Raw genomic sequence first — 16,856 nt, forward strand, 5'->3', positions numbered from 1 at the left:
GATGTACTAGTGTCAAAGTTTGAAGGGAAGGATGTAGTAGTGTCAAAGTTTGAAGGGAAAGATGTAGTAGTGTCAAAGTTTGAAGGGAAGGATGTAGTAGTGACACACTTTGAAGGGAAGGATGTAGTAGTGACACAATTTGAAGGGAAGGATGTAGTAGCGTCAAAGTTTGAAGGGAAGGATGTAGTAGTGTCAAAGCTTGAAGGGAAGGATGTAGTAGTGTCAAAGTTTGAAGGGAAGGTTGTTGTAGTGACACAGATTGAAGGGTAGGTTGTAATAGTGACACAGTTTAAAGGGAAGGATGTAGTACTGCCAAAGTTTGAAGGGAAGAACGTAGTAGTGTCAAAGTTTGAAGGGAAGGTTGTAGTAGTGATACAGTTTGAATCGAAGGATGCAGTAGTGTCAAAATTTGATGGGAAGGATGTAGAAGTGTCAAAGTTTGAAGGGAAGGATGTAGTAACGTGAAAGTTTGAAGGGAAGGATGTAGTAGTGTCAACGTTTGAAGGGAAGGATGTAGTAGTGACACACTTTGAAATGAAGGAAGCACTAGTGTCAGTGTTTGAAGGTAAGGATGCAGTAGAGTCAAAGTTTGAAGGGAAGGATGTAGTAGTAGTGTCAAAATTTTAAGGGAAGGATGTAGTAGCGTCAAAGTTTGAAGGGAAGGATGTAGTAGTGTCAAAGTTTGAATTGAAGGATGTAGTAGTGTCAAAGTTTGAAGGGAAGGATGTAGTATTGACAAAATTTGAAGGGAAGGATGCAGTAGTGTCAAAGTTTGAAGGGAAGGATGTAGTAGTGTCAAAGTTTGAAGGGAAGGATGTGGAATTGTCAAAGTTAGAAGGGAAGGATGTAGTAGTGTCAGAATTTGAAGGGAAGGATGTAGTAGTGACACAGTTTGAAGGGATGGATGTAGTAGTGACACAGTTTGAAGGGAAGAATGTAGTAGTGACACAGTTTGAAGGGAAGGATGTAGTAGTGACACAGTTTGAAGGGAAGGATGTAGTAGTAGTGACACAGTTTGAAGGGAAGGATGTAGTAGTGACACAGTTTGAAGGGAAGGATGTAGTAGTGACACAGTTTGAAGGGAAGGATGTAGTAGTAGTGACACAGTTTGAAGGGAAGGATGTAGTAGTGACACAGCTTGAAGGGAAGGATGTAGTAGTGACACAGTTTGAAGGGAAGGATGTAGTAGTGACACAGTTTGAAGGGAAGGATGTAGTAGTGACATAGTTTGAAGGGAAGGATGTAGTAGTGACATAGTTTGAAGGGAAGGATGTAGTAGTGACACAGTTTGAAGGGAAGGATGTAGTAGTGACACAGTTTGAAGGGAAGGATGTAGTAGTGACATAGTTTGAAGGGAAGGATGTAGTAGTGACACAGTTTGAAGGGAAGGATGTAGTAGTGACATAGTTTGAAGGGAAGGATGTAGTAGTGACACAGTTTGAAGGGAAGGATGTAGTAGTGACACAGTTTGAAGGGAAGGATGTAGTAGTGACATAGTTTGAAGGGAAGGATGTAGTAGTGACACAGTTTGAAGGGAAGGATGTAGTAGTGACACAGTTTGAAGGGAAGGATGTAGTAGTGACACAGTTTGAAGGGAAGGATGTAGTAGTGACATAGTTTGAAGGGAAGGATGTAGTAGTGACATAGTTTGAAGGGAAGGATGTAGTAGTGACATAGTTTGAAGGGAAGGATATAGTAGTGACACAGTTTGAAGGGAAGGATGTAGTAGTGACATAGTTTGAAGGGAAGGATGTAGTAGTGACATAGTTTGAAGGGAAGGATGTAGTAGTGACACAGTTTGAAGGGAAGGATGTAGTAGTGACACAGTTTGAAGGGAAGGATGTAGTAGTGACATAGTTTGAAGGGAAGGATGTAGTAGTGACACAGTTTGAAGGGAAGGAAGTAGCAGTGACACAGTTTGAAGGGAAGGATGTAGTAGTGACATAGTTTGAAGGGAAGGATGTAGTAGTGACACAGTTTGAAGGGAAGGATGTAGTAGTGACATAGTTTGAAGGGAAGGATGTAGTAGTGACATAGTTTGAAGGGAAGGATGTAGTAGTGACACAGTTTGAAGGGAAGGATGTAGTAGTGACACAGTTTGAAGGGAAGGATGTAGTAGTGACACAGTTTGAAGGGAAGGATGTAGTAGTGACACAGTTTGAAGGGAAGGATGTAGTAGTGACATAGTTTGAAGGGAAGGATGTAGTAGTGACACAGTTTGAAGGGAAGGATGTAGTAGTGACATAGTTTGAAGGGAAGGATGTAGTAGTGACATAGTTTGAAGGGAAGGATGTAGTAGTGACACAGTTTGAAGGGAAGGATGCAGTAGTGACATAGTTTGAAGGGAAGGATGTAGTAGTGACATAGTTTGAAGGGAAGGATGTAGTAGTGACATAGTTTGAAGGGAAGGATGTAGTAGTGACACAGTTTGAAGGGAAGGATGTAGTAGTGACATAGTTTGAAGGGAAGGATGTAGTAGTGACATAGTTTGAAGGGAAGGATGTAGTAGTGACACAGTTTGAAGGGAAGGATGTAGTAGTGACATAGTTTGAAGGGAAGGATGTAGTAGTGACATAGTTTGAAGGGAAGGATGTAGTAGTGACACAGTTTGAAGGGAAGGATGTAGTAGTGACATAGTTTGAAGGGAAGGATGTAGTAGTGACACAGTTTGAAGGGAAGGATGTAGTAGTGACACAGTTTGAAGGGAAGGATGTAGTAGTGACATAGTTTGAAGGGAAGGATGTAGTAGTGACATAGTTTGAAGGGAAGGATGTAGTAGTGACACAGTTTGAAGGGAAGGATGTAGTAGTGACATAGTTTGAAGGGAAGGATGTAGTAGTGACACAGTTTGAAGGGAAGGATGTAGTAGTGACATAGTTTGAAGGGAAGGATGTAGTAGTGACATAGTTTGAAGGGAAGGATGTAGTAGTGACACAGTTTGAAGGGAAGGATGTAGTAGTGACATAGTTTGAAGGGAAGGATGTAGTAGTGACATAGTTTGAAGGGAAGGATGTAGTAGTGACACAGTTTGAAGGGAAGGATGTAGTAGTGACATAGTTTGAAGGGAAGGATGTAGTAGTGACATAGTTTGAAGGGAAGGATGTAGTAGTGACACAGTTTGAAGGGAAGGATGTAGTAGTGACATAGTTTGAAGGGAAGGATGTAGTAGTGACACAGTTTGAAGGGAAGGATGTAGTAGTGACACAGTTTGAAGGGAAGGCCGTAGTGTGTTAAGTGCCAGGATTGCTGGAGTATTTACTCTTCACATGAAATGTTAACATCTGGGTTACTTCTTCCTATAATGTTCCCTTGTTTCTTAGTGAACTTTTAGATGAACTTTAGAATACATGAACACAATCCGAACAATTCTGTGATAGTGAATACAGTATCTGTTATTGTTTTAGAGTTCATTTCGCATTGTACGTCTGGAATTCTCTTGTTGGAGGGTGTGATCCTGCAAGACTCTGTCCGGATACAAGATGCTGTTCATCTTTAAAGGAAGAGACGCAAAGAACTTCCTCACCTGCGAACAGACGGCAAAAGTAACAGGGATTATTAATAAATCATTAAAAATTTTATACAACTTTAATTATATAATTATAATTTTTATACAACTATAATTATATAATTATAATTTTCATATTGTGGCTCATTATGGTTCTGCTGGTTGTTCAGCGTTTTAGCTTCTTTATCTCTAACATATCTGTATCTATCTGTTCCGACAATGACTCATAATTGTTTTTTCATTGTCGTGTCACCTCTATTGTCCAGGAATAGATAATTATTTTTGTGTAGTTAACTGGATGTTCAGTGAATGCAGTAGTGAAAAATCCCCAAGAGATTCTGTTGTTGTATTTTTTGTTCAAACTTTACCAACATGGCCGCTGTCCGGATACTATAAAATATTTTAAGGTATCACCTGCATTTAGTAGAATACAAAGGTGCCTATACCCATATGTATGAGCATGAGAAAGAAAAGGAAATTTGACAAGGAAGCTGAATTCGCCATATTAAGTTATTTTTAATGTTAGGATATTGAAGTCTGACTTTTTTAGAGATTGTGCTCAAGGTAAAATATGAATCCAATAAAACCATCCCATAAACAATCCAAAGTATTATAAATTAGCAGATTCAGGGGAAACCGGCCTATTTTTCTTGATATTCACGAGAATCACATCTGTTTTCATGTTCATAGAATATTGTAAGGAAGAAGAAGTTTTAGTAAGTTAAATAACAGCTGAGGTTACTACATCATATTGGAATAATGTTAATGATTTTTTTTCATGAAATACATATATTATTATTAATTTCATATTGATTTACATATGTAGTCACATGACTGATACTTTCTGCAATGCACAGCAAAACACATAATACATAGCATTGGACTGAATGTGTAAGTTACTGCAGGGGCTTGCTGTAGTTTTCATAATTCATGTGACTGCAACTTTGATAATAAAATTTAGTCAAAATTCCAACGTGGGAAAGTTGCTTCTTTATTGAAAACTGAGTCCTTCATTTAAAAAAAAAAAAAAGAAAACTCCGGAGGTGTGTTCGTGCATGTTCTAAACATGATGAGCTCATGGATGTGAAAAATAAACCTACGTGGTGGCACGTGCATGTTTTTCTACTCACAACTGACGATACATAATATCCAGTAAGGGTCTACAGCTCAGCTGGTCTCAACTGGGAACAACATGCCATTCCAAACTTGGCATCTTTAGTCTGTATCATTACTTCATCATTGTCCAACGACTGTGCAAGCGAAAGCATGCCAAGTAGGAATGATATTTTGCTGCAACAGAACTGGGAGGAAACGCTTAAACTGAAATCCAGAAAATATCAGTGACTTTGGGCAAACACATCTCGAGTACATATGCTGATATTTGTCTGATGAAGATGTTCTAGATGCACTTTATAACCTGAGACTGACCATCTTCCCAGCAAATGCGATTTCATTATGGTTCGCTTGGCTTCATTTAAACTTTTCAAGTTTTTTTTTTAATTTTACTAGCTATCATCCTGGATAGAAATATACTTTGTTTTTTTCCGAAACCAAATAGGGCTGAAACAGTGTCTTATCCAGTGATAACGTGGACAAGGATGATACGAGCTTAGACTTTGGTATGCGTTGCCTACTGGATTCTACATATACTAATTTTTTTTTCTAAGTATACTGTACGTATAGTTTCATGTTGTCCGCAGTTTTGTCAAAAACATTACAAATAAATCTGAGACAGTCCATAAAGGCTACAAATCAAAGGAGCAGATGATGAAGTCAGCATCTGCGTGGCTCTGTCAGCATGCAGTACTAGAAAAATTTTTTCACTGACATGTGATGAGTATGCAGTCGTGACAACTTTTTTCAGACAAGCAGAAATTCTTTCTGTGAGGTATTTGAGTCGAACACAGTCTTAGCTTAGACCTTCTATGTAGCGCGGTGCTCGTGCTCAGTAATTTTGACTGACAGTACCACTGTTGCAGCCATCAAATACGACATTGCATTCAGTTGTTAAATTTTTCCTGACATGAGTCACTCATCTGTCATAAATGTTAGCGTATGTGAGGGCATGTAAATTAAAACGCCAGAAGACGCGGTATGATAGGTGGCCCACATAAGAACATACGAAAGAAGGAACACTGCAACAGGCCTACTGACCCATGCGGAGCTGGTCCATGTCCCCCCCGGGATTAGATCAATGACCCCCCCCAGGATTAGCCAAATGACCCACCCAGTCTGGTCACCTCCACTCAAGGATGGAGCACGGCACCAGACCCAGCAGCACAAGCTAGTCAAGTCCAACTCACACCTACCCACTCCCACTCATGTATTTATCTAACCAATTTTTAAAACTACACAACATTTTAGCCTGAATAACTGTACTCGGGAGTTTGTTCCTGTCATCCATGACTCTATTACCAAACCAGTGCTTTCCTATATCCTTCCTGAATCTGAATGTTTCCAACTTTAAACCATTATTGCGAGTCCTGTCTTGGCTGGAAATTTTCACCACGCTATTTACATCCTCTTTATTTATTCCTGTTTTCCATTTATACACCTCGATCGTATCCTCCCTAATTCTACGAGCTTCGAGAGAGTGCAGATTCAGGGCCCTCAGTCTATCCTCATAGGGAAGATTTCTGATACATGGGATCATCTTTGTCATCCTCCTCTGTACGTTTTCCAGAGCATTTATATCCATTCTGTAATACGGTGACCAGAACTGAGCAGCATAGTCTAAATGAGGCCTAACCAAGGATATATAGAGTTGAAGAACAACCTGAGGACTTCTATTGTTCATACTTCTAAATATGAAGCCAAAAATTCTGTTAGCTTTATTGCGAACACCAATGCACTGTTGTCTTGGTTTTAGATTACTGCTAACCAGAACTCCTAAATCCTTTTCGCAATCAGTAGTATTAAGATCTACATTATTTAGTTTATATGTGGCATGGTTATTTAACTGTCCAACATTTAGAACTTTGCATTTGTCAATATTAAACTGCATCTGTCACTTCTCCGACCATTGCATCAGTCTGTTCGAATCATCCTGGAGTGCTCTAGTGTTCTTATTTGAGTGAATTGGACGACCTATTTTGGTGTTATCAGCAAACTTGCTGATGTCGCTATTTATTCCCGCATCTATGTCGCTGTGAACAACAATGGGCCCAACACTGACCCCTGAGGAACACCGCTTGTGACTTGCCCCCATTCTGATTTTCCCCATTTATGCAAACTCTCTGCTGTCTATTTGTCAGCCATGCCTCTACCCAGGAAAAAAGTTCTCCTATTCTGTGTGCCTTAAGTTTCCTAAAGAGCCTCTGGTGTGGAACTCTATCGAAAGCCTTACTGAAGTCCATTTTCACAATATCATATTCATTACCATGATCTACCTCCTCAAACTCCTTAGTGAGAAAAATTAGGAAATTTGTAAGACAGGAACGCCCCTTTGTAAAATCGTGTTGAGATTCCTTAATCAATCTTTGCCTGTCAAGATGGCTACGAATTGCTTCGGCAGTTATTGATTCTGTAAATTTTCCCACCATGGAGGTAAGGCTTATTGGTCTATAGTTCGAAGCCAAGGACCTGTCACCTGCCTTTTAAATAGGTATTACATTTACCATTTTCCACTTATCAGGCACTATACCAGTTTGTAGTGATATGTTAAAAAGATTAACCAAAGGTATGCTAAGTTCCTCTTTATATTCTTTTAACGCCACTGCAAACAGTTCATCTGGGCCTGGGGATTTGTTAGGTTTTAGTTTCTCTATTTGTCTGAGGATCCTGTCACTAGTTACCGCTATCGTACATAGTTTATTATCCTGTTCTACATATTCTATTATTTCAGGAATATTGCTAGTATTTTCCTGGATGAAAACTGAGAGGAAGTAGGAATTGAGAATTTCACACATATCCTTATCACTGTCAGTGATCTAACCAGAGTTACTCTTAAGTGGGCCAATCTTGTCCCTAATCTTACTTCTGTATACCTGAAAGAATCCTTTTGGGTTAGACTTTGAATCCCTTGCGACCTTAGCCTCATAATCCCTTTTTGTTTTTTCTTTATTTCTCTCTTTAATTGAAAATAATGATTTCTTAACTGTCCATCCCCTCTTTTGATACGCCTATATATATATGCCTCTCCTTTTGACCAACGAGATGTTTTAATCTATTGTTCATCCGCTTGGGATCATTTTTGTTAGATCTAATTACCCTACACGGAACAAAAGTTGTCTGGGCAGCTAAAACTATGCTCTGAAAAACGTCATATTGGCAACCAAGATCACCTACCTGACCCATAGTCAGGACATCCCAATTTAGCCCACGCAGGTAATTTTTCAGTCCAATGAAGTCGGCAAAGCGAAAATCTGGGACATAGATTTGATTGCAGTTATCTGGGTAATTCCATGATTTATTGAAACTAAGTGATTTGTGATCACTTTCTCCAAGCTCATCATTAACCTCAAGATTATTAATTAGTGAATCTTTGTTGGCAAGAATCAATTCAAGCAGATTGTTTCCTCTAGTTGGTTCTGTCACAACCTGTTCTATAAAGCAATCCTGAACCGTATCAAGAAAGTCACTAGACTCAAGATTTCCTGTCATATTGTTCCAATCAATTTGTCTAAAGTTAAAATCTCCCATTATCACAACATTTTCATATCTAGATGCCTTATGAATTTCGTCCCATAACAGCTTACTGCACTCACTATCAAGGTTTGGGGGGCTTATAAATCACACCCAAAATTAATTTGTCATGTCCCTCGAGAAACTGTAGCCACACAGATTCTGTGTTCGATGTTTCTAATCTTATATCATGTCTAAGACAACAATTTAAATTTTCTCTGGCATACATCGCCACTCCACCACCCTTCCTGTTGACCCTATCAGTGTGGAATAGTTTATAACCCTTTATGTTGCATTCAGAAGGCATTTCTCTATCTTTCAGTTTGAACCAGGTCTCTGTTATACCTACACTTGCAAGTAATCTTAGCTCATCTCTCTTATTTCTTAGACTCCTACTATCTCTCTTTGTGTGTTGATCAATTGATTTGCCATTACTGGCATCTTTATTTTGAATATTGTCTTTTAAACATATCCCTGAGGTATCCCGGTAATAACTGCTGTTTTAACCCTAATAAGAACATAAGAAAGAAGGAACACTGCAACAGGCCTACTGACCCATGCGGAGCAGGTCCATGTCCCCCCCCCGGATTAACCCAATGAACCACCCTCCCCGGATTAGCCCAGTGACCCACCCAGTCTGGTCACCTCCACTCAAGGAAGGAGCACGGCGCCAGACCCAGCAGCATAAGCTAGTCAGGTCCAACTCACACCCACCCACACCAATTCATGTATTTATCTAACCTATTTTTAAAACTACACAACGTTTTAGCCTGAATAACTGTACTCGGGAGTTTGTTCCACTCATCCAAACCAGTGCTTTCCTATATCCTTCCTGAATCTGAATTTTTCCAACTTGAAACCATTGTTGCGAGTCCTGTCTTGGCTGGAAATTTTCAGCACGCTATTTACATCCTCTTTATTTATTCCTGTTTTCCATTTATACACCTCGATCATATCCCCCCCTAATTCTACGCCTTTCGAGAGAGTGCAGATTCAGGGCCCTCAGTCTATCCTCATAGGGAAGATTTCTGATACATGGGATCATCTTTGTCATCCTCCTCCTGCTGCAGCCTGATTGTTTCCCACTTTACCAGCACAGTACAGTAGTGTGGATATTAATTGAGACAGGATTATTATGAGATTATCACATAATATGTCTTAGTCTCCGGCTTAACTAATGTAGTTTGGGTTCTTTTCTTTTCAGAAGAGCTAGCAACCATCCAGCGGTGGCGTTCCCTGCTACTTTCATCAGTGCTACAACAGCTGTTGTTCTATTAGGCTATTCCTGCAAGTGTGCTCCGTGTTTGAATGTGGTATCGCCAGTCTCTCTTTCAATTCATGATTAGTGTTGAAATTCATGATGGATGTTACACTTAGGAAGCGTCAATTATTGTAGCTCTTAGAAAACATGGTGATTTGAGTATCAGACAAATTACCGATAATTTGAGCCTCACAAAATCAACTGTTGGTCGGATTCTAAAGAGAACTGACGACACGTGATTGTGGGGCGCTGCATCGGGGAAGATGTGTAAGAAAATGCAAGATAGCACCTCATGAAGACAAGGTTATCATACGAAATTGTGTGAAAGATCCCAAGGAAACCAGAAAAGATCTACAGATAAATTTGGCTTCAGCTCGCATAAATATTTTCTTCAACTGGTGGACGAAGGCTCGTTGAAGTTGCCAGAACTATCGGAAAGCCTGTAAAGGAACAATTATTGACTGCTGATATGAAGAAAAAATGGCTGCGGTGGCCAATCGATAATAAGGAATGAACGACAGATGAATGGAGAAAGGTTATAATGTAGTAAGTCGGAGCAACGGCGAACCTCTTCGGATTGGTCACATTCAACAAGCGCCAAAACACTCATGTAAGATGTCTTGGGGTAGTTTTCATGATAAAAGCCCTGAACGGCCTGTTATTCTGAAGGTAAGGATGAGCAGTGACAAATACAAGGCAATCCTGGCACCTCATTTGCCTCCCATTGTGGATAGGCATGCTTGACGGAGAAGGCATTTTCCAGCAAGATTTTGCTCCATGCCACACTTCCAGAAAAATGCTAAACTGGCCTGGAAAATCTCCTGACCTCAACCCAACTGAGAATCTTTGGGCAATAACCAACTGCAGGATCGCGAAACAGGACTGTTTAACTGTGAATAAGCTAATTGATGTTGTTATTAGGATTTGGTGCCTCGACGAAGAACTTGCCAGAATTTGTTCAACATTGATGAATTCTATGCCAACGCATGAAGCACTCCTTATATTATTATTATTATTATTATTATTATTATTATTATTATTATTATTATTATTATTATTATTATTATTATTGGTGAATTCTATGCCAAAGCATGAAGCACTCCTTATATTATTATTATTATTATTATTATTATTATTATTATTATTATTATTATTATTATTATAAAAAGAAGTGCTAAACCCATTAGGGTCATACAGCTCAGCAGGACAGTGGGGTGTTGCTGGAGCAGAGAGTAGCCAGGGATGGAAAGGATAACATATATAGAGTTAGAGAGGGGCTGTGAAGAGTGCTAAAAGAAGTATTTTCAAAGTCTGTAATAAATCAGTTGCTGTCAGAAAATCGTATAGGAAGTCAGTCAAAGGAAGGGCCGTCAGCAAGGAGGAATGATAAAGTAAGGGTGACGACGTCGAAGGCAAATTCTCCGTGCTCTTTGCAAAACAGGATGATCCAATATAATACCTCTGACCTCGCAGAAGAGTCTGCCTACTCGTTGCCTTGCACATCAACATGACCAGAGACCCAGCAGAAAATTATTTCTTTGTTTTTGCTAGAAATGCGGCACAACCAAAGCTGTATACGATGAGCTAGGGGATGATGCGAATCAAATTTTGTAATACCTTGCAAAACACAAAAGGAGTTTGAGACTTCTACAAACGCACAGATAGACATAGACGCAATACGAATAACTGCAATAAGAATTGCATGAAGTTCAGCAGTAAAATGGTGGACGAGTCTAACAAATGCTCTCGCACAACTCTGTACTGGAACACTACTGCAAACCCGACGATGTCAAGAGGGTTTAGAACCATTAATGTACACTTCAGTGGCATGAGAATGATACCAGAAGAAGTTGAGAAAAAAGGGAGCGAGAAGCAACTGAAGCAGTGTGGAAGAACAGACATAAACTGTCGGAACCTCCTGGGGATGAGAGAAAAGTTAGATGCTAGATAAACATGAAAAGGAGCAACTGAAGAGAGGTCAAGAGCGAATGAAGACGAAAGGAAAAAAGACGGAGAAAAAAGGGATGGTGAACAAACAATGGACCTCTACTAACATCATTTACTTTTCAGTATGTAAAAGGATCGTGAAGGTCACGAGAGCGGACAAAATAATAGAGGCAGTGAGAATCACGGAGATCGATTAAGGATGGAATATTCCCCTCTGCATATAGGCTTTCAATAGGAATAGAGCGAAAAGCACATAGACAAAAACATAATATCTGATGATGGATGGGATCAGGTTTAGAAATAGATGCAGGAGAGAACGCTGAATATATCTGTGTATTAATATTGGTAGAAATGCCGATAATATGCTAAGTAAAAGTACACAAATGCAGTTAACGTGATACTATAATGTGGCAACGTTTCGCTCTCTAGGAGCTTTGTCAAGCCTCTTCATACCTCCAGGTAAACCATGGGCTCACCCTGGTCTTCCTATTGTTTTTCTTGCGCCTTGGTACGAAATTCTGCTATGCCTCCCTGGACTTCCTGATCACGTGTTACATCATTTCACTAACTTTCCCTCTTACTCTCTTTCGCGCGTGTGTGTGCATGTATGTGTGTGTGTGTGTTCATGTATGTGTGTGTGTGCATGTATGTGTGTGTGTGTGCATGTACATGTGTGTGTGTGCATGTATGTGTGTGTGTGTGAGCGTGTATGTGTGTGTGTGTGTGTGTGTGTGTGTGTGTGTGTGTGTGTGTGTGTGTGTGTGTGTCTTTTTTATGTGTTCTGTACTCACCTAGTTGTAGTTGCATAGGTCGAGTCACAGCTCCTGGCCTCGCCTCTTCACTGGTTGCTACCAGGTCACTCTTCCTGCTCCATGAGCTTTATCATACCTTTTCTTAACGCTATGTATAGATCCTAACTCCACTTTATCACTTTCCAGACTATTCCACTTCCTGACAACTCTGTGAAGAAATACTTCCTTACATCCCTCTGATTCATCTGATTCTTTATCTTCCAACTGTGACCCCTTGTTGCTGTTTCCTATCTCTGGAACATTCTGTTTCTGTCCACCTTGTCGATTCACCTCTGTATTTTGTATGTCGTTATCATATCCCCCTTATCTCTCCTATCCTCCAGTGTCGTCAGGTCGATTTCCCTTAACCTCTCCTCGTAGGACATGCCTCTTAACTGTCGCAAACCTTTGCACTTTCTCTAATTTCCTTACATGCTTGGCAAGGTGTGAGTTCCAAACTGGTGCTGCATACTCCAATATGGGCCTGACGTACACGGTGTACAGGGTCCTGAACGATTCCTTATTGAGATATCGGATTGCTATTCTTAGGTTTGCTAGGCGCCCATTTGCTGCAGCAGTTATTTGGGTCATGTGCGCCTAAGGAGAAGTGCCCGATGTTATACTCACCCTAAGATCATTTTCCTTGAGTGAGGTTTGTAGGCTATACCCACTTAGACTCTACTTCGTCTGCGGTCTTCTTTGCTCTTCCGAAATCTTCATGACTTTGCACATGGTGGAATTGAACTGCAGGAGCCAGTTTCTGGAGCAGGTGTGTAGCCCGTTCTGATCCCTTTGTAGTTCTGCCTGGTCCTCATCCGATTGAATTCTTCTCAATAACTTCACACCATCTGCAAACAGGGATGGTTATGAGCCTATTCCTCCCGTCATGCCGTTCATAAATACCAGAAACAGCACCGGTCCTAGGACTGACCCCTGTGGAACCCCGCTCGTCACAGGCGCCCATTCTGACACCTCGTTATATACCGTGTGTGTGTGTGTGTGTGTGTGTGTGTGTGTGTGTGTGTGTGTGTGTGTGTGTGTGTGTGTGTCTGTGTCTGTGTGTGTGAGTGTGTGTCTGTGTCTGTGTTTGTGTGTGTGTGTGTGTGTGTGTGTGTCTGTATGTGTGTGTGTGTGTTTGTGTGTGTGTGTGTGTGTGTGTGTGTGTGTGTGTGTGTGTGTGTGTGTGTGTGTGTGTGTGTGTGTGTGTGTGTGTGTGTGTGTGTGTTTACAAGATATTAATTTAATTGTATCTCCAGGCTATAATTTACATGCATGAAAATGCTGGACTGACCTCTTGCCGTCGATCTGCCTCCATGGTAGGTTTGAGGTTGAGAGCCAGGTAGTGGAGGTTGTCTTCGGTGCTCGGCTCCCAGGTGAACCCGAGAGAGTCGTCAGGAGTTGGGTTTCTGTAGGAAAAAAACTCTGAGACGCAACTACTGCTAATGGATAATGATAATTATCATATTCGAAGAAAAAACTAAGACAGAAAGTTGACAGAATGCTATAAGACATTTCTTAATGACAAATCTGTGCTTGTAAATGTAATTGTAATTCCATGTTTCATGCATTTTCTTCCATCACAGTTTATTATCCCTTTAATCTCATGTCGTTCAGAGCCCAGCCACCACTGCCTCATAGAAACAAAGCATCGTTCTTCCCTTCTCCTTTTTAAAAATTTGTGAGAACCCGTCTCATTACCCTGTAGTGGCGAAGTTAGTCCAGAGTTTGGACATAATATCTCTCATTTCTAGGTCCTCTGGTGTTCTAAGCTGCTGTAGATACTTTGAAGGACCGAGCAATTCTTCCGCTTGGAACAGGTACAGCAACTCATCTTCATGTGGCACCCCTGCGGGTAAGAGGTGAGAATAGAAAAGTTAATTGACGAACTATTTTTAACCATAGTGGTCCTGGAGGAATTACACTTGCCGATTAAGACTCTCCCTTTAGAAGCTTTCGAAGGAGCTTCTGGAGTAGTCTCATGAAGCATGGCTTTTGTTTAATGATTTAACATATGAAATATTTGAATTAACACTCCATATTAAGCACAGAGAAAAAGTGTGCACAGGATATTACAAATAAGAAATTAAAAAGTAATGACTTTTCACTTTGGAATTATCCGTTATATTTTTAAACAGTTAATTAATATTTATGATTTTCACATGTGTGTAAGTAATACAGTTGTTTCTCTTTACAACTCAAAACATGTGGTTATTATCTGCCTTACCATCACATGGCTTTTCTAGACTTAATAAGCTTAGTCAGGTACCTGACTGTCCAAAGGATCTAATTCCTTATTCCTGCTCTATAGTGTTTACAGTTCACTGACAACATTTATGTTTAACTATCTTGATAAGCTCTGAGTCATAAATAAAAAGAACCTGTCGAGGTTTGCTCTCACTTAATCCTAAGTGTTTATTAAATAAACTGCCAACTTCTACCCAGGGTATACTTTTCCCTCCTCGCCTAAGCTTGGCTATAGTTTCTTTTGCAATGTGGTTATTTTTTCAATTTTTTTATTGACTTGTTTTTCTAATTTGATCACAGTGTTTATGTGAAACAAGCAAAACTTTCTATATTGTTTGCTAAGTGGACTCGTTATATGTTACTATTAAACGTCACAAGGAGGGAGGAGTATATGGAGATAAAGAGAGGTTAAGAGAGTAGTGAAGCAATGTACAAAGAGAGCAAATGAGAAAGTGGGCGAGAAGTTATCAACAAATTTTGTTGGAAATAAGAAAAAGTTTTGGAGTGAGATTAATAAGTTGAGGAAGCCTATGGAACAACTGGATTTGATAGTTAAAAATAGGAGAGGAGAGTTATTAAATGTAGAGTTAGAGGTATCGGGAAGATAGAGGGAATATTTTGAGGAATTGATAAATAATGATGAAGATAGGAAAGCTGTGATTTCGTGTATAGGTCAAGGAGGAATAACATCTTGAAGGAGTGAAGAAGAGCCAGTTTTGAGTATGGGGGAAATTTGTGAGTCAGTGAGTAGAATGAAAGGGGGTAAGGTATCTGGGATTGATTAGATAAAGATAGAAATGTAAAAGCAGGTGGGATGTAGTTTTGGAGTGGTTGGTGCTAGTATTTAATAAATGTGTGTATAGAGGGTAAGGTACCTAGGGGTTGGCAGAGAGCATGCATAGTTCCTCTGTATACAGACAAAGGGAACAAAAGAGAGTGTAAAAATTATAGGGGAATAAAACTGTTGAGTATACCTGGTAAAGTGCATGGTAGACTAATTATTGAAGGAAGAGTAAGACGGAGAATATGATAGCAGATGAACAAGGAGATTTTAGGGAAGGTAGGGGGTGTGTAGACCAAAGGTTTACAGTGAAAAATATAGGCGAACAGTATGTAGATAAGGGTAAAAAGGTTTTTGTAGCAGTTATGGATTTGGAAAAGGCAAATGACAGGGTGGATAGGGGGTAATGTGGCAGATGTTGCAGATGTATGGAATAGGAGGTAGGTAGGATTCTGAAGCTCAGGTTAGAGTATGCAGGAGAGGGTGGAGATTATTTCCCAGTAACAGCAGGCCTTAGACAGGGACGTGTGATGTCACCATGGTTGTTCAATGAATTTATAGATGGGCTTGTAAGAGAAGTGAATGTCCGAGTGTTGGCAGGAGGTGTCGGGTTAAAAGATAAAGAATCTAACACAAAGTGGGAGTTGTCACAGTTGCTCTTTGCTGATAACACTGTGCTTTTGGGAAATTCTGAAGAGAAGTTGCAGAGGTTGGTGAATGAGTTTGGTAGGGTATATAAAAGAAGAAAGTTAAAAGTACATATAGGAAAAAGTAAGTTTGATGAGGATAACAAAAAAAAAAAATAGGTAACAAAATACTGGACATCAGGTTGGAGGGAGAGAGTATGGGAGAGGTGAATGTCTTCGGATATTAAGGCGTGGACGTGTCAGCAGATGAAAGATGAGGTGAATCATAGAATTAATGAGGGGAAAAAGGTAAATGGTGCACTTAGGAGTCTCTGGAGACAAGGAACTTTGTCCATGAAAGCAAAGAGGGAAATGAATGAGAGTATAGTTGTACCAAAGTTCTTATATGGGTATGAAGCATGGGTGGTGAATGTTGCAACAGGAATAAGGCTGGAAGCAGTGGAGATGTTGTGTCTGAGGGCAATGTGTAGTGTGAATATAATGCAGAGAATTATTAATTTGGAAATTGGGAGATGCGAGATTACCCTACCTATTATCCAGAGGGCTGAGGAGGGGTTGTTGAGGTGGTTCGGACATGTAGTGAGAATGGAACAAAAAAAATGACTTCGAGAGTGTATAAATCTGTTGTGGAGGGAAGGCGGGGTAGGGGTCGGCCTAGGAAAGGTTCGAGGGAGGGATAAAGGAGGTTTTTTGTGAATGGGGCTTGGACTTCCAGCAGGCAGGCATGAGCCTGTTAAATAGGAACGAATGGAGGCAAATGGTTTTTAGCACTTGATTTGCTGTTGGAGTGTGAGCAGTGTAACATTCATGAAGGGATTCAGGGAAACCTGCAGGCCGGACTTGAGCCCAGGAGATGGAAAGTACAGTGTCTGCACTTTGAAGGAGGGGTGTTAATGTTGCAGTTTTATAACTGTAGTGTAAGCGTGCCTCTGGCAAGACAGTGATGGAGTGAATGATGATGAAAGTTTTTATTTTTCGGGCCACCCTGCCTTGGTGGGAGATGGACAATGTGTTAATAAAAAAAATAAACGTTACTGAACATCAGACTACTCATTGG

General features: G+C 40.2%; 1 protein-coding gene across 2 annotated transcripts in view; it reads right to left on the bottom strand.

Annotated features, from left to right (window-relative positions):
• Window positions 1–3,096: 3,096 nt before the first annotated feature.
• LOC128689936 (juvenile hormone esterase) overlaps window positions 3,097–16,856 on the bottom strand; it is a 151,405-nt gene continuing 137,645 nt past the window's right edge. For both annotated transcript variants that reach the window (XM_070088681.1, XM_070088679.1), the window contains 3 exons: window positions 13,826–13,973; window positions 13,419–13,533; window positions 3,097–3,523 (listed from right to left, as the gene is read on the bottom strand). In XM_070088681.1, the coding sequence (XP_069944782.1) occupies window positions 3,401–3,523; window positions 13,419–13,533; window positions 13,826–13,973 (386 nt within the window). In that variant the 3' untranslated portion in view covers window positions 3,097–3,400. The remainder of the gene's footprint in view (window positions 3,524–13,418; window positions 13,534–13,825; window positions 13,974–16,856) is intronic.

This window comes from Cherax quadricarinatus, chromosome 25 (genome assembly GCF_038502225.1).
Source record: "Cherax quadricarinatus isolate ZL_2023a chromosome 25, ASM3850222v1, whole genome shotgun sequence".
Lineage (NCBI taxonomy): Eukaryota > Metazoa > Arthropoda > Malacostraca > Decapoda > Parastacidae > Cherax > Cherax quadricarinatus.